Source organism: Pezoporus flaviventris, unplaced genomic scaffold (genome assembly GCF_033815535.1).
Source record: "Pezoporus flaviventris isolate CSIRO_AGI_PZ_B2104156 unplaced genomic scaffold, CSIRO_AGI_Pfla_v1 ptg000029l, whole genome shotgun sequence".
Classification (NCBI taxonomy): domain Eukaryota; kingdom Metazoa; phylum Chordata; class Aves; order Psittaciformes; family Psittacidae; genus Pezoporus; species Pezoporus flaviventris.
In genome coordinates, this window is record NW_026892577.1 from 9,416,649 (window position 1) to 9,435,346 (window position 18,698).

The following is an 18,698-nucleotide window of genomic DNA, read 5'->3' on the forward strand; positions in this document are numbered from 1 at the left end:
TTCTTTGGGGTTTTCTTGCCTGTTTGCTTGTTTTGAGTTGGGTTTTGTTTTCTTCAAACTCAAGGTTACACAGTTAATATTCTACACTGGCTGTAATCATATTAGTATAAAGATATAAATAAAGTTCATAACATGAAAGGTGCTCCCTCTGAATAAGCTCATTCATACTGACATAGTGGTATTGATGTAGTACAACCACAGGAGTACTGTGTTTGGAATAAACAAACCTGAAAGACTGTTTGCCTTAGATCTTTTAAATCTAAACAGAGAGACAGAAGAAGGAAGTGACAGGAATTCAGTGTAAGATGAGATGTTATCAGAGATTTGTCCAGTTAAAAACAGATTCCGTGCAAAAGTAAGGCACTGAACTAATCACCTGGAATACCAGCTCTGAACTAGAGCCATTCATAAATCTCCACCTTTAACAGTTAAGCCTCCTGTTATTCATTAGTCCACATTTTTAAACTACAATTATGCATTAAAATAATTAAATCCTTAGCAGCTCTGTAGCTTCTAGCTTTGCTGCATAACAGCACACAATCCAGACATGGTTAGAGTGCACCATTTAGAATACTTCGGTTTCTATAAAGTTTTGCATTTATTTGTCATACTAGTTTCTTGCTCAGTAATTGTGTTTGTTCCAAAGGTCAAACTTGGAGACAATTTTAGGGTCACAATCACATAGAATTTTATGTTAAAAATTATATGATTGATTGCACTTACCTGTAAAGATATTGATCCTGTCTCTTTGTTTTTACTAAGGAAACTAGAAATTGACAAGTTCAAATCAATGCTGCTGTTATCAGCCGTAGAACCAGTGCCGGAATCTGCATCATTTTCCTTCATATTCTCTGATTCTAGCTGTTGTAACGTTTCCGTACTGTCTTGATTATCTGTTTTGACCTTCTCTTTTTCTTCAGTGCTAATACTAATACTGGGGACTGGAGTGACTTCAGAATCATCAGCTTGTTCATTGACAGTATCTTGAAGCTTATTCTTCACTATTTCATCAGAAGTAACTTCCGAATGCTCTTTGTCTATCTGAATATTGTTTTGCTGGATATTCTCAGGTCTGCTCTCTTCCGAATTCTGGTTCATATCAGTCAGTTTATCCTCCATTTTAGCAGACGTATCCTCAGGCTTGCTCTGTATTGCGCTGTGGTCTACATCGTCTTCCCCTGAGTCTTTGATCTCCATGCTGCTTATATTACTAATATTCTCATTTTCACTTTCTGACAGTTTCTTGTCTACTTTGATCACTTTATCTTGGCTTTCTGATACAGTTTCTTCAGAGCTGATTATCTCATGGACCTGCTTAGCCTGACTTTCCACTGGCTTATCCTCCGGCTCAGGTATTTTATCCCCATCACTGATCTGTATTTCAGCAACACCACCTATCTCCTTAATGTTGTCAATTCCCTGCTTTATTAGTTCCTTTTCTTCATCAGCCACTTCATCTGCAGCATTAGGTAGAGTTTCTGTAGTGGTGTCTCTTACAGCCTCTTTATGAGCTTCACCTTTATCTTCCTTTTGCTCTGCAGCATTTTCTGCAGGGACCTTTTCTTCCTTACTTTCAGAGAGATCTGTTCTGTTCTCTTTCTCTTCTTTTTCACCAGTTTCATCAGAAATGTCTTCTTCATTTTCCATGTTATTTTCAGTTGCAGGTACTATTTTTAGCTTATTATCTTCTGTTTGTTCATTTACCATGCCATTTTCCTTCTCTTTTTTTAGGTGGGGTTCATCCTTTATTTCTGATTTTGTTACTACATCAAGTTCTTCTCCTCCTTTCTGGGGTTCTGTATCTTCATGTTGTTTTTCCAGGCTTTCTGTACTCTTTCCAGCTAGCACTATTTTGCCTTGCTCACCCTCACCAGTTGGCACAGATCCATTCTGCACTTTCCTATCACCAACAGTAGTATCATGTATGTTATCGGCCATTTTCCTAATGTCCTCAGGTTCATCTCCAGTTGTTTTGCCATCTGGAAATATCATGCTGGCTTTGTCCTCAATTGCATTACTTTCTGTTTTCTCAGAAAGAGATTCCAGAACAGAGGCATTCTGTGAAAGTTTATCCTCTTCAGAGCTGGCAATACTAAGGTCAGAGGAGGCACGCTTCTCTGCAGGTAACTGCTAAAAAATTGAAGCAAAAAGAATATTTAATGATTTTCTAAGATAATTAAAGCACAGTTCTATTGAAGAATAGCTGAATAGAGATACTGTATTTACAGGCAGAGTTATAGGAATTTCATAATTTCGGAGCACTTCACTTGGTATTACCACAGAACAAGAGCATGCACTGCAGAGAGGCTCCGATCAGAACAACTGCACAAGAACAACCCTCCATCTCTCATAATTTATTAAAATATACTGGATTGAAGGGAAGGGACCATGGCCAGCCATGTGTCTCACTCTTAACAGGATCTTCAAGAGCCTTTTTCCAATCACGCTATCACGCTGCTTATTTTTACCTGGTTCAGTTCCCCTATAGTCCCAGCCACAATTGGATTTGAAAGTCACGTGTCTGTGCCAGTTTGATTAGGAAGAAGCTGTGTGTGTAGCTTTAGTTAGTGCAGCACTGATGAAATGCAAGATTAAAGACCTTCCTCATCAAAAAAGAGTATCTTTCCTTGTGCTCTGTGTTAAGAATGCCTGAAATTTTATCTGTTTTTTAATCACTGTGAAACTCCATTGAAACAGTGAAAACCTCCAGAAGATCTGATTAAGTGGCAATATGAAACTAGAATAGAAACAGTTACATCACTGTAGAAATTGCTGCTTCTAGAACACAAGTGAATGTTATCAGATTGCACACAGATCTACAAAAGAATATACTAATAAAGTACCATTTTAACCATAATTGCCCTTTCACTCTTCAAAGTGATTGCAGTATCTCTCTGTCTATATTTACTGTTAAAACCCTGTAATTTGCAGATCAGCCTTCTGACTTGCCATTGGGAACATACTGGGTTAGCTATTGTAACAAGCATGAGTTTCATTGTGCTTTTCCTACTTTAGGGTTTTCTGCAGCAAACAAAACCCAATTCCTTTGAATTGAAAAGCACATTTCAAAGATTTCATGTGATTGTTCTAGAAGCTTAGTGCTGATCTTGAAGCAGATTTTAAAACTACCACAAGTAAATAACATAAATGCATCTACCTCACAGTTTCCTAAACTGCTGATTGTGTTGAGACACTTCATTGAGTCACAGGGTGGACAACATTCCCAGCCCTCCTGGGAACTGATGGCTTAGCAGCTAATCAGCAGGTGGGTAATGCCTTAGGAAATAGAAAATAAGTCATGGAGGAAGCTGGTGGGAATGAATGCTTGGAGACCTGTTGGGGTGGACCCGGAAAGCAGCCAGGAGATGTGACTAGTGTGGTGAGAGGCAAGAAGGAAATGGAGGCGTGGTTCTTGTGCACATGCATTTGGCTCCTTTACCATTGCAGGTAATTGCAGCTAGTGGTGGCACTGGTCACGGTCCATGTTTATAGTGCTTGAGCCAGTTAAGTCAGAAAGCACAGTACCTGCATACTCTGAAACCTGCTGCCCTACCACTGAACTTCATGGCTTTGCCCTTTGAGGAACTGAATTTGTGTTTTAAGAATCTTTAGAAATACATTCATAAATGCAATCACACCTTGGTAAAATATGAGGCTTTTGCTTTTTTTTTCTTTTCTTTGACAGTTTATAGCATAACAGTCGCATACCCACCTTAATGTTTTAAGCTTCTTATGGAATACAAATACATGTTTATCTTTTCATCTAGTCATTTTGACTTAAAACCATTTACATAAAACTCAGTATCTGAGTTTTAAAATTCTATACTACATACACATGTAAAAATAAGTGAAGATAACAGTCTTTATTAGCAAATATTCTTTATTATTAGTTCCTAAGGAGTTTAAGAACATGGTAATTTTGAAAATGCCAATTACTTACTTTATAGTAAGGTTGAGTATGTTTATGTTGTTATTCTTAAAAGACCTGATGCAAAAGTTGGGTAGTACATCAGAAACTGAGCTCTGCATTGGAAACCAGTGATTGAAAATAGTTGCATATTTAAAAAAGTAAATTTTTAACTGACCAGAGAATTTTCTGTTTCTTCTTCTTCATCCTCATCTTTACCATCTTCGACTTCTTCTGTAACTTCAGCCTTAGCTTCTGCAATCAGTTCTCTTATTGGTTTATTTGAAGTAACAGTAACAAATGGATGCTTGTGAAAATAAAAAATAAGAATAATATTACATGCTGACTTCATTGTAAACAGGGGAAAATTGCAACTTGAAAGAAAGATTACTTCAGAGAGACGTTACTTTGTTTCCTTCAAACTGGAAGGTTCAGAGTTAGCATTAATCATAACTGTCCTGATGTATTTTTTCTGCAGAAGTTTTAAAATCAAAACATTTGTATTCAAATATACCGTGTAAGTCTAACAAACTTGCTAAAAATACAGATAATTCATTTGTACTGACCTGCTTCACAATCCCAAGAATAGAAGTAGAAAGATTTTTTAAAAGCTTATTTTTCCTGGAAACAAGTTTCATTTCTTTTCTGTTCCAGAGTTAAATTATTTCCTGATAAGCTTTATCTAGAAATATTCTGCTTTGTTTTTAGAACAATTTTTCCTCTCAAAAAATAGAATTCAGTATTTTTCTTTAAGACGAAACAGCTACTTGTTCTTCTCCCATTGTCTGAATCTTCTTTCTCTGCTTGGCCCTGCTGCTTAAATCTATTCAAGATATGCCGGATGTAAACTGGATAAAGTAAATTCGTGCTGACAGAATCAAATGTACCTGGTCACATCTATTCCTGCTTAGCTATTCTGCAGTGACAGCATTACAGAGGAAGGCTGAGGACTAAAGCTTTTAAAACACCTGTCAGCAATGGACTACTTATGTAAATACCTCCTTCCTCCATTATAAGTATCAAAGTATAAATACTTATGCGGAATAATTAAATTACATACGAATATGTCAATGCCGAATTTGATCTGCACTTGGTATCATTTAATCAAATTTTACAAAATAAGGATCAATGCAACAATTTTAAAACCATATTGTGTCTGAACAATTAACCTGAAATTATTTATAGAGTATAACACTGTTCAGCTTTAAAAAAAGTACAAAATCTCCTTGCTTTCAAAGACTGGTGCTGAACAATCCAACTCTCCCTACCTGCAGAAGTTGAGTCGCACTCCACCTTGCATCTACATTCTTTTCCAAACATTTCTTCAGAAAATCTTTAAAATCTGATGACCTACACAAAAAAAAGCAAACAGGCAGGGGTTCTTCTTTTGTCTTGTGGTACAGTGAAATATTCTTTTGCTTTCACATGCACCTAACGCTGCAGCTCCAGGTCCTTCTAGTGATTTAGGACAACAGAAAGGTAGTACACGAATGCAAAGACCAATGTGGCACAAATACAATCTTTAAAATGTTTTGTCCATTGATAGAAGAGTTTACATTTGGCTCTGGATTGATAATACAACACATCTGCTGCACCACTGAATCACATAAAGATATTAAAAATGATCAAATAGTATATGGCTTCTAAAAATGTTTTCTTAGTATAAAAATAAATACTTTAGTCTCCATTCATCTGATCTTGTTTTTCAGATGGTCTTCAGATCTTTTCCTGCATTTGTAAAAGCTATTTTGTGCATATTTTAATGCTAAATCTGCCAAATATTAGAAATAAAAGCTTCTATACAGAACTACAACAAAAAGACCACAGTCCATCTACGTATCTCCTTATACAATTTGTATACATACATGTACAAACATTGACAGAATAAGTACCTGACTTTATGCATTAAGCTAGTCCCATAAAGTTCAACAGGTCTATGCCCATGAACATTAAGTTAATCAAATAAACGACTTAGCATGCCTTGTATTCAAAATCTACAAATTGGGCTGAGAAAGTTGTAAATAGAACACTCACCATTTTGAAGGCTGTGCTAATGTAGGTGGATCGGATTTTGCTATTTTCAGAAGCACTCGCATTGGATTTAATTCATGATGAGGTGGCTCTATTTGAGCCATTTCTATTAAAGTAATGCCAAGAGACCAAATATCAGCCTTGTAATCATAAGGCCTGTCTTTAGAGGTCTCGCACATTACTACTTCTGGAGCCATCCTGCAAAGAGAGTAATGAAATACTGCATTAGAAAATACACTTTTTATCAATTCTGAAAAAAAACCCCAAACCAAGGTTCTAAATAGATAAATTCACTGAAACATTTTAAGAAGCACATTCTATTTTCACTAAATATATTTACACAATATTGTATGAAGCTTGTAGTAGTAACAGCAAAGGAAATACTAAGATATTAGTACTTCAAAGTCAGCAAAACAACGCACTTACCAATATGGTGTACCAATAAAAGAATCTCTTCTTTGTACTGTTCTTGTGTTTTTAGCCGATACTCCAAAATCCGCTTAAAGCAAACAGTAAAATGCTATTAAATGGGTGGTGGAAAATATATTTTTATGTTTTACAACTATTTTTTTAACATTTTATGTTTCAGAGCAAAAATGTACGTTTTGATAATTGAGCGCAAACATTCCATAGCATTTCTAATAAAAGATATTGAATAATAATAACGATAATGTTATTCTCCATTGCTATAATAAAATGTAATGCTACTGTTGAGCTGTGTGGGATAAGATGTAACATCCAATCAAAAATCAACTTTGCCTTTGCAATTAATATTACTTGTCTATGAAGCACTACGTTTCTCACTTAGAAAAAAAGGACAACTTTGAAATAAGTGTTATATGCTTACTATAGATGTAACTTTCTTAATGAAGACCTAGAGAGCAGAGCAAATGGACAAGACAGCCACATGTCTTCAATCTGCACAAAACCCCTGTACAATCTGTACAAAATTACTTGATGAACTCAACATTTCCGAAGCCTAATTTCACTCTGTGGGGAAGAAAAAAGGCCTAAGACAGCTATCTGTCCAAATGCTAAATCTGAAACCATGAGGGACTACAGACACAAAAATAATAAAACTCAAATCCTTACACAAATAAATGCAATGAAGGAAATTTCAGAGAATCATAGAATCATTAGGGTTGGAAAGGACCTTAAGATCATCTAGTTCCAACCCACCTGCCATGGGCAGGGACACCTTACGCTAAATCATATCACCCAAGGCCTCGTACAACCTGGTCTTGAACACTGCCAGGGATGGAGCATTCACAACTTCCCTGGGCAACAAATTTCAGTGCCTCACCACCCTCACAGGAAAGAATTTCCTTCTTACAAGCAACCTAAACTTCCCCTGTTTAAGTTTTAACCCATTACCCCTTGTCCTGTCACTACAGTCCCTGTCTTCATACGGGAGGTGCTCCAGTCGCCTGATCATCCTCGTGGCCCTTCTCTGGACTTGTTCCAACAGTTCCATGTCCTTTTTATGTTGAGGACACCAGAACTGCACACAATACTCCAGGTGAGGTCTCACAAGAGCAGAGCAGAGGGGCAGGATCACCTCCTTCAACCTGCTGGTCATGCTCCTTTTGATTCAGCCAGGGATATGGTTGGCTCTCTGGGCTGCAATCGCACACTGCCAGCTCATGTTCATTTTCTCATCTATCAACACCCCCAAGTCCTTCTCCGCAGGGCTGCTTTGAATCTCTTCTCTGCCCAACCTGTAGCTGTGCCTGGGATTGCTCCGACCCAGGTGTAGGACCTTGCACTTGGCATGGTTAAACTTCATGAGGTTGGCATCAGCCCACCTCACAAGCGTGTCAAGGTCCCTCTGGATGCCATTCCTTCCCTCCAGGGTATCAACCGAACCACACAGCTTGGTGTCATCGGCAAACTTGCTTAGGGCGCACTCAATCCCACTGTCCATGTCACTGACAAAGATGTTAAACAAGACCAGTCCCAACACCGATCCCTGAGGGACACCACTGGTCTCCAGCCGGACATTGAGCCATTGACCACAACTCTTTGCGTGCGACCATCCAGCCAGTTCTTTATCCTCCAAGTGCTCCATCCATCAAATTGATGTCACTCCAATTTAGAGACAAGGATGTCATGTGGGACAGTGTCGAACGCTTTACACAAGTCCAGGTAGATGACATCAACTGCTCTACCCCTGTCCATCAGTTCTGTAGCCCCATCATAGAAGGCCACCAAATTGGTCAGGCAGGATTTCCCCTTAGTGAAGCCATGCTGGCTGTCACCAAGCACCTTGTTGTTTTTCATGTGCCTTAGCATGCCTTCCAAGAGAATCTGCTCCAAGATTTTGCCAGGCACAGAGGTGAGACTGACTGGTCTGTAATTCCCCAGGTCATCCATTTTCCCCTTCTTGAAAATGGGGGTTACATTTCCCTTTTTCCAGTCATCGGGAACTTCACCTGACTGCCATGATTTCTCAAATACGATGGCCAGCAGCTTCGCAACTTCATTTGCCAGCTCCTTCAGGACCCACAGATGGATCTCGTCAGGACCCATGGACTTGTGCAAGTTCAGATTTATCTACCTTTGTTTTATAAATATTATTTGTATTTGTAAAAGAAGGAATTATCCATTCCTGTGTGTGTCAGAATCAAAATACAAATCGTTTATAAGGAGTAAAATGCTCATTTAAGGGATGCTTTATTTTCCAAAACTAAAATACATCCTTTTTTAGAAAACTTAATTAACAAACCTAATACGTTATTAAATGTATGTGTGAAAGAAATCTCCCCATGATCTGAACTGTGAAGTATCCTGACAGCCTGCACAGTGCTGTGCATTAACCAAGCTTGACAAAATCTTAAAATAGTTCCAGCCTGTATGAGGAGCCAAGTCATGTGAGGCAAATAAAATGCACAGAAACAAATGTTTCTCTCTCTGACCATGAGACTCTTACTAAGATCTGAGATTTCTTTTACAGTAGTACTAAGATAGTGGTTCTATCACTTTTATAAAAAAGGCCTATGAGACTGAGTCCATCACTAAATTTTCAGGCTTCCAAGAAAACCTGTAACCTGTAAAGTTACATGTACTTTGTGGATGAAGAGAAAGGTACATTCAAGTATTAACGTACAAGTAATGATCTGCAAGGGAATCCACGCAAACTGCAGAGATTCACTTAACTGATCAATGTAGCAAAAGCAGGTTCTTAAATATTCTGAACTTCTTAAGAGAGATGATGCACTATACCCCACAGAGAGACTGTGATCAATACAAGTTACGCAGCAGTTATATTTATGAATTTGGACACATCTTGCTTACACTTAAAAGGAATGTATGCAGCAAGGCTGGGAAATGTAGAGCCCCACTTCACCGTGATCTTCTGATTCTCTTTGACTTTACCCTCTGTGTAACTTGTATCCAAATAAACACAGCTAAACATGTAGAGAAACATGTCTGAAACCTGAACGCAAGCTGCTATGTCAAGGAATTATGACAGTGGTAAAGCCACTGTAAAGGCTGACAGCTTATGCACGTTTGCCCCTGATGAAGCCCTAACAAAGTGAATGTAGACAGTTCCTATGACTTCCTGGCTGGCTGAAGGGGTGCTATTCAACAGCAATAGTCCTTTGTCAGTTCTTCATGGAGGAATCCTCATGGATTCCCTACCACATCAGAAGGAAAACATGAATGAATGCTTAAATTCAGGTAAAATATATATATATATATATAAAAAAATCAATAATAGTAAGCATGTATCAATTTTCTTCCAGACTGTTTTATCTTAATTTCAGTGCAATGAACAATTAAGAAAGGCATGAAAAAGCCTAAATTGAGTACATAAGATTATTACTTCTTTCTCAATAATAGAAGAGATAACAGTACTAGGTACTGGGTTTTGGTGATACTGAGCGATGTTCATTTTCTAAACTAGCGACTTCAAAGGGAAGTTCTGATGTTACCACAGTAAAGATAAATACAATTAAGAACACATACTAAGAAACAGTTGGGCCTGTGTCTGACTTTAGCCAGCTTAGTACAGATATTGGTATGAGTCCTACCCCTGCTGATTTTTAAATCTGAAAGATATGTCAAGTATGGTTATGGCATTTACTCAAGCTTTACTTTTTTTTTGTAGCGAACCTTGCATCCGAAAACACTCTCCTTATTAGACTGATATTTAAATAGATAAATACTGAATTCTGCCAAGCTACAGCCGAAGGAAAATACAATTATAAGACCATGCGAAGTTCTGGGAAAGACTTTTATATGCAGGATGTTTACCTAGTTTAATGTCTCCATCTAATGTGAAAAGAATATTGCCAGCTTTTAGATCTCTGTGGATGATCTTATTTTCATGCAAGTAGTTCAATGCTTCCAGTGTCTGCCTGCACACCACTTTGATCTGCGGCTCTGTTAATGGCCTTTCAAGCTCTACAGGAGAAAGAGACAGAAATAAGCACAACATTTTTGTGTTTTATGTGTTCATAGCAAGCTGTATAGAAGTATCTGTGAAAATTAATTAATCTGACAGATCCTTAATATCATATGTCATAAAAATTTCTACCTTAACATACTTGCTCCTTTCATTAATAATGTCATCCCTTGTACCCAAACCCCTCCTCATTATGAACGTGGCATACCTACCTATCTGAACTGCGAAAAGGCTATATAGTTTAGAGACTGGTTCTTTTGTGTGGTACACAGAAATGTTAAAGACTAGATCCTTTACTCATTACATTCACCTAATTGAGGAATAAACACAGAAAAATCTAACTTTAAGGTTTATGCAATGTGCAAAAAATATCATAATGTAATTTGGAAGATGGCAGGGAAAGAATGAGGTCCTGAAAAGGGCTCACAACAGAGAGCTCAATAAGCATATGAGGACAACTCATCACATTCATTAAAGGGTCAAGACAAAAATGTGTTTTGAAATGTAAATGAATACTTTAAAGATGAGAGAAAATTAATTTAACTATAATGTCCACAGAGAGAGGTGTAAATCCTAATTTAAAACCCCCGACATTCGACACAGAGCACACCAATTACATAAATATTTGCATTTCAAAACAATATACATATGAAACAAGTCTTACAATATATATTATAATTTTAAGATGTTATGAAGTTTATTATTTGAAACAACTTATTTACCCAACATTACTGCATCTACTGCTCCACCTGCACAAAATTCGATCAGGATCTGTATACAAACAAAAGAATACACAAATTACAAATTAAATAGTTCTGCTGAGCTGAACCTTGATTATGGGAGCATTACTGGAAGACCAGAATTTCAGACTATTTGGCCTTTACAAATTATTTACCTAACCTCAGCAAAATATTGGTTACCCAATAGTAACTGTTACCCAGCTAAAAGTAGGGCTTATGTTGCTCAAGCAAATGATTTGAAAAATGCTTGAGGATGCTCAGACAAAAGTTTTAATCAAAATATAAAATTCCATAATAAAATTTATAATAAAACAGTCAGCTTCTACCTGACTCACTTTAATGTGATTTACACAATCCCTACAAACTCAGTTCTTAATTATTCAACTGTATTTCTGTATTATAATCTGACTGAAGGTCAAGAACAAGAGCCGTATGATTTCCCAGTAGCAGATATCACCTGTATTTTTTCAAATGAGATGAAAATAGGGAAAAATACTCTTAAAAGTTAACAGAAAATGGTTACATTCAGACGCTTACATGAATCTTCCTCCATTTTCATTGATGCCTACAATATCTAATAATACTAGAACTCCATCTTCAGTTTTCAGTTTCCATTTGAAACAAAAATAAACTGCAACTATTTTGGGGCACAAACTATGCTGACATGTAGGACAGAAAGAACATAGACAAAGGAGAAAAAAGTACACAAAGAGAATGAGGAGAGCAAGAAAGAGGAAAGGTCATCCAGGACTGACACCCTTATGTGTTTTTTCTTCTTTAAATTGAACTTTAAGCATTCAAAGACACTTTTCAGTCCAACAGCTAATGAGTATTCCTTGTCAGAATCCTAATGGTCAATATTCTGGGAAATACATTAACTTTTTCATTTAGAGTACTTTTAAAAGCAGGAAAACTTTCCCATAAAAGAGGAAAACTCAAATTATACCTTTTACCTTGTACCATAATGCTTTTTCTCTATATATACACCACCTATATTAAATATTACTTCAAATTGGTATTATAATTAATCCTTACAATGGTACTAACAAATACATAATGCAACACTTCGTAAATCCCTTAAACCATTATTCCATTTTCATGCTTCTACATACTTACTGCCAAGTAGTTTAAGTGTAGGAATTTGTAAATACAGAATTTCTCTCTCTAAAATCTGCTGTTTGGTTTGACAACCTGACAAAGGTCTCCATGGTACAGAAATTGTTTCTAAAACTGGAAAGCAAAAGCATATTCTTTTGCCAACTATCATTCTTTTCTTTTTTCCTCCACTAAATTCCGTTTACTTACCACATCATTATAGCCTTACCTTTGGCCCTTCCTTGTCTCTGCACCTCACTGTAACTATATAGCTACAATTTTAATTTCAAACTATTTACTCCTCTTCTACCTTTATTCTGCTAGTGAAGCCTATCAACTCAGTTTCATATTCTGCCCCTATGCCCACCCGCTTTCATGCTGACCTATATGCATGGGAATCTTTTCAGTAATCCACTGTTTTATACAGTATCATTATACACAATCTGAATTACTCTGCACTCAGATCACACAAGGTTTTCACAAAGCTTATCAAAATAAATCTACATCAGGAAACATGCTATTACACTTCTAATATTTTTGTGCTTAAAGGATAATGCATGTTTGTAAGACTCGAAGGAGATTTACTTGTTTTAGGTATCTTTTCAAATTATAAACTCTTAAAAAAACCCATGTATTCTCTGTACAGTTCCAAAAGCACTTGAAATATTACACTGCATTGCCTGGAAGAAAAAAAATTGTATTTTCATACTTAAAGCTGTTCAATGCATAAGATACAGCAGAAAAGTGATGTATAATCATATGTATGCTCCCTACTAGATATAAAGGTTTTAAGTAAATTAATTATGATCCAAGTCTTAGTAAACTGTCCTTCCTGGAAGTATCAATAGGCTCATTCTAAAATACCTACTTCACAGGCTGACCTTTTCAGCATATTATTTATTTTTCAGCTGCAGATTCTGAAATCTCACCCTAAATTGTGCTCATGTAATTACAATCTGAGTCCTGCCGCTACAAATAAGCATTAAGAACTCTCTCCACATACCAAAATGCACAAACTTCCAAACTGTAGATTCAAACTCCTGACCAAATGACTCAGTGTAGCTCAATTTGACAATTTCCTAGAAGTCATACCCATGATTTATAAATTTGTTTTGAAGCTGAACAGTTATCCCAACAGCGACAACCCAAAAAAGATGTGATGGACAAATGATCTTTAAATGAAGAAAAATATGCTTTTTACTTTTGTAGAATTTACTTTTGAAGTAAGTAAATAGAAGAAATAATACCTACCCACAGATTGTTTTCATAGTAGAAAGCATCTAGGAGCTTAACAATATTAGGATGATCGCAGGATGCTAATATATCAATCTCAACCATGTAATCTTCAAGTTCTTCTTCTGATTTAGTATCAATCACCTTCGCAGCAGCCAGAACTTTCGTTTCTTTGTTCTGAGCCTACAAAAGTCACAGCAAATGTACACGTGTGAATTTCACCAGATAACTGTCAGCAGGAATAAACCAAAAATAAACAACAAAAACCCCTCTCTGGATAGTTCTGTACTGCTTTCCTACCTTTAGTTTGATTCTCTACAAAAAGAGAAGACCTGCATATTAAAGACTAGATAAAGTCTAGCAGAAAAGAGGTTTAGTAACTTTTCTCATGGTCAAGAAACAATGAGAGCCAGGAATATAAAAATAATTCTCATCACATTCCTCAAACCATCACGCAGTTAACAGCTGAGGGTTGTTACTATTTTGTACTCTAAAGATAAAAGTTTTGTGTTGCTCCTCAAAAAACTACCTATTAATACTTGGCAAGAGCATGAAGCATCTATCCTACCACCCTCTCTCTCATTTCTGAGTGCACATTCTTGCCCTTCTGAGGATCCCCACGCTGGGGCAGCACAGCTGTTCGCAAAGCCACAGAGAAATGCAGCTCCTCTACCAGTAATCAGTAGGTTAGGCTCTTCATCCAGGGGCTGTATTCAAGCTCCCACATTACAAAGCTGCCAAGCCATCATTAACTTGTCTGGGCATTTTGCTCTCTTTGCTTCAGAAGTTCAGAAGGACTTCCACAGATGGCTACTCATTGAAGTTAGCCACACTGAAAATGCTGCCTGCCTCTATTACTCCGCACGTCAGGACTTGGGAGAACTAGAACTTGTGTAGTGATAAATTCAATGGGAGAACAAGTAAGAGGCAGGAGGAAAACAAAACAGGTACCCAAGGGGATAAAAAATCCAAGCTAAACAAAACAAACCCAGGCATTTCTACTATGCATTTAAATAGTCTTGGCTTTTTTTAAACCTAAGAACACACAAACAACTAGGGTGACTATTATTTAAATAGCAAAAAATTCAGAAACCGGTTGCTCTGAAGACTTACTCACAGAATATTGCTGAGACACTAATCCAGCAAAACTAGGCAAGGTGAGATTATGTTTTCCTTTTAAATATGTGGGCCATAAAGCAAATATCAAACACCTAGCCTGTATGTGTACATACACACACAAAATTATACACACTTTCTAATAATTTTACTGCAAGTTATGCTTGAAGGAATACTGTAACAACTTGGAATTAAGTAAACTTTAAACAAGAAAGTGTATTTTTCTCAAGCCATCATAAAAACATTAGTTTGTCAAAGCAATTCCAGTCTGAAAAGTGGTCACCTTTTGCCTCTGAATTAATGAAGTTGTAAGACTGAGGCTGACTTCACCATTTATAAAGACCTGGAAGAAAAGGCCTGGATTTACTTCACCTAGCTTTTGACATTCAAATTAAATTCAGTGAGAAGTAGGGACATATGCTCTCTCCAAAGCAGCAAGAGACAAGAACCTGCAGGGGCAATTCTGACTCCTGATGTAAAGCATCAAAAGCTGGCTCATCCTGTCTCTCTGCTGGGACTGCTGGTGCAACCCACGGGGCAAACCTAGTTGAGATGAATCCAGGACAGGACACAGCAAGAATCCCCAAACCTGACTTTTGTCACTTAATCTCATTATCAGACTAAAGCCGATGACAGACAGCAAGTAAGAATTCTTCTGAATGACTTCCAAGATCTATACTTTATTACTTTCACAGCCATAAATAATTTCCTGAATGTGGCAAAAGAGAATAAAAGATTTAAGATAAACAGTTATGATAACATTCAGTAAAGCAACAGTACCAGTTATAAGTATAGTCCTGGCTGATTCATCATATGCTGAGGGTAAATGTTTTCTGTAACATTCATTTTTATCTTGATATTCTTTCCAAAACAAAAAAAAAAACAAACAACCATCTTCTCAACCTCAATATTTGCCCTCTCATTTTTAACAACAGAGGTACAGGATCCATGTAATATTATTGTTTGAAAACAATAATAGTCTGTTGTTTTCCAGCACATATTCTAATAATCAAACATTCTAATCCAACACACATCCTAATAAGAAAAAAGTCTGCTTCACAACACAAACTTAATTTGTTTTGGTTTCATGCCTTGTAGCAAGAATGTAAGACCAACCTTCCTATTCCAGAGCTGCACTGTAAATTAAACATGAAAGGTAAAACACGTCTGGTTCCACAAGAGAATTAGACTTGGTAGCTTTACATGTACAGAAAATGGTTGTTAAAATACCTTTCTAGGCAACTCAAATATTAAGTGAAAAGTCACATTTTTACAGCCACACACTCCACTGTACCTTAGAAGGACACTTAGAGGGGAAAAAATCCGAAATTAATCTTTACACATATTTACATGTAAACCATATAATGGTAGTAATACTTTGTTTAAATAAAACTATTTTTAAAGTCTATGCCAGGTGACAGTAACAGATCTTACTGTTTTTCACATTCAGCTTCACCTGACAGAAAGAAGCATTGGTAAACTACTTGCTAGGTAGTTTGTTGCATTTACAGCATATTTTGGTTTTTTTTTCCTATTGACAGAGTACTTTGTATCTTGATTTTTCCCAGATCCTTTTGCTTGAAGTAACTAGAAATCTGCTTTGCGCAAGCTTCTTTTATTTTCTCCTTGTGGTAGCTCTATTAAAACACTTCATTTACAAACCAGAAGTGATTACAGAGTTGGTATGATTATCTTTATGGATATCTTAACAATTATAAACAAAACAAATGTTTGCCTTTGTTCCGACTTGAGATAGTAAAATTTTGTAGGTCTAGATCCAGACTTTTTTTTAAGATCGCAAAAGAAAAAAGCTTTATAAGTAGAATATTTCCACTGGGTATTTCTGAGGCCTGACCAAACATTTTAAGCATGCATCAAATTACACCTGAAAATAATAATAATAAAAAATCTTTATATATTTTAAACATGATTTTTAAAGTTCTTTTTGAATAAGACATTACCCATCTCCACCCAGCAGTGCACTCTAATAAATACTATCTACGCAGCTTACTGTAAGAAGTATGTAAGAAATATGCTCTTCTGAATTGGTAGGAGAGGTTTTTTACTGCTCATGCACAGGATTTATGCAGCACTATATCGTATGAAAAAAAAACAAAAAAAACCCTCTGGATTAAGAGGAACAAAAAGCATTTACAGCTTTTCGTGGGCATGTTTGTTTTTTCTAGACTTTGGCTGAAGTCCTTCTTCTGCCACATAACATTCTCCAAAGGTCAGGGCAGGAGCAACAATGACTGTGTAGATGCAGTCTTGATTTGCATATACTCATTTTGCATTTGGGTACATGAACATTTAAAGACAAATAAAAACTTATGCTACTCAGAGGTTCTGCTCTTTCAAAGTATGTCCTGTATCAGGAACCCAGTAGTTTCTTCCTATATTTCAGCTTTCAACTACCAATTCAAGTTATTCCAAATGCCTTGCTTAAATACATTTGATTCTGCTTCCGTGACATGTCATTTAAGCTTCAGTCCTAAACTAAGAAATCCAAACTGGCACCTTCAATGTTCAATCCTGCCTTATGTAGAAACAGGAAAGAAAGGGGGACTAAGCTTTTCCTTCTCTGCATTAGCAAAATTTGATCTTTTAAAAAGATTTATACATAGTTGCTGAAAACTGGAGTAACTCATTCCCCCAAGACCTGACTAATGGAATATGACATAGCTATTATTAACTTTTATATGCAACAACAAATATGGTAATCCTTCCACCAAAACTTCTATTTGCATTATATATTTAAGGTTACTGCAGAAATGTTAACTTACAGAGAGACAGCATGCACAACTGAATAGCAAACTGTATGTTACAGCATGGTTCTAGCAATGGATGGCATAGTCTCATTAGTAGAAAACACAGATACTCTTATTCTCCCAAGATAAAGTCCTTTTAGAAAGATGGGCTGCAGTTTTGCATAGAATAAATATGATCTTGTAAATTAAAACTTGCAGACTGTTTTTCTTCTGTGAACCTAAATCCCTCACACTAAAATGGCAATACCTAATGCACAAAACCATAAAAATTTGAAAACGTATCAGTACAAGAAAGAAGAATAACCATCCTACACAAGACTAGGATCCGTGAGCATGTGAAATTAGCAACTCCTCCCTATCAGTGCTGGGGTTTAATACAGTATCATATAACCACATACAAGTTCCAGAGCCAGAAGCTTTGTGAAGAGGCTGATAACAGAATATTAAAAGGCAGGTTTACTGCCTGGGCACCCAGCCAAGAAGCTGCATATTCCCAGCCATGGGAAGGCAGGGAGAGCAGAGCCACTGCTCCAGAGTAATAGGATTACAGCTTGGAGATAACTTGTAGTCTCTCATCTTTAGATAGGCAATATGAATTTTCAGCCTAGGTTGTGAGGAGCCGTTTTAGTTTCCTATCACCAGCAAATGTTTCCTTCCCAACCGTGCAGTGCAGCATGTAGACATCTAAAAATTAACCACCATTTACAATTGAACAGTTAAGTGCATCCTCCATCTATTGTTCAGCCAACTGGAAACAAAGCTGAGATAGGAGGTAGAAAATTGCTCTTCACCTTTCTTGCTGAAGCCTGATCTCTTTTGAGATCTTACGTAACCACATGGCATGTTCTGCAGGCAGCAAAACAAATCAATTAAGCAGCTCTTCCTTTCTGACTCACTCTTCTCAACTAAACTGCACTTATAATCATAGACCATCAAAAAGTGAAAAATACCCAAATCCCTTCTCAACAAATGATGTTTTTGCAGGTAAAAAGCTGCACTTTGTGTAAACCTGTGACTGCCAGATCTAGATCCGTATACTTTCTGATGATGTGTAAGTAATCGGTACTGAAAAGGCAAAGGCAAAAGCTGCTTCTCAGAGCTGTCAAAAAGCAGTGGATCTCCGGTTTTCTTAAACATATGAAACAAGGAAAAAAAAACAGACAAATTTCAGATTTTAACAGCCTGATCTAATAAATCTGTAAGTACTAGCGTGGCCTACTGGAAAAAGTAAACTGCACTTGGCTTTGTGTAAGTTTACTATACCATATTTAATATTGGCCTGTGCATTTTGAAGCTAAAAAAAACCCGAAACCCCCCAAAACCAAACCTGCATGATTGTCCAGTATCAAGTATACAAACTTCTTTTCAAAACACAGGAAGGTGTTCTTTAATAGTGAATT

General features: G+C 36.7%; 1 protein-coding gene across 3 annotated transcripts in view; it reads right to left on the reverse strand.

Annotated features, from left to right (window-relative positions):
* Positions 1-18,698, reverse strand: part of SLK (STE20 like kinase) — a 48,900-nt gene that overhangs the window by 13,996 nt on the left and 16,206 nt on the right. For 2 of the 3 annotated variants that reach the window (XM_061458826.1, XM_061458828.1), the window contains exons 2-9: positions 13,433-13,597; positions 11,069-11,117; positions 10,196-10,345; positions 6,365-6,437; positions 5,942-6,136; positions 5,176-5,257; positions 4,086-4,214; positions 724-2,130 (exon numbers count right to left, since the gene is read on the reverse strand). In XM_061458826.1, coding sequence (XP_061314810.1) covers positions 724-2,130; positions 4,086-4,214; positions 5,176-5,257; positions 5,942-6,136; positions 6,365-6,437; positions 10,196-10,345; positions 11,069-11,117; positions 13,433-13,597 — 2,250 coding nt within the window. The remainder of the gene's footprint in view (positions 1-723; positions 2,131-4,085; positions 4,215-5,175; positions 5,258-5,941; positions 6,137-6,364; positions 6,438-10,195; positions 10,346-11,068; positions 11,118-13,432; positions 13,598-18,698) is intronic. The other variant, XM_061458827.1, reaches the window with a different exon arrangement.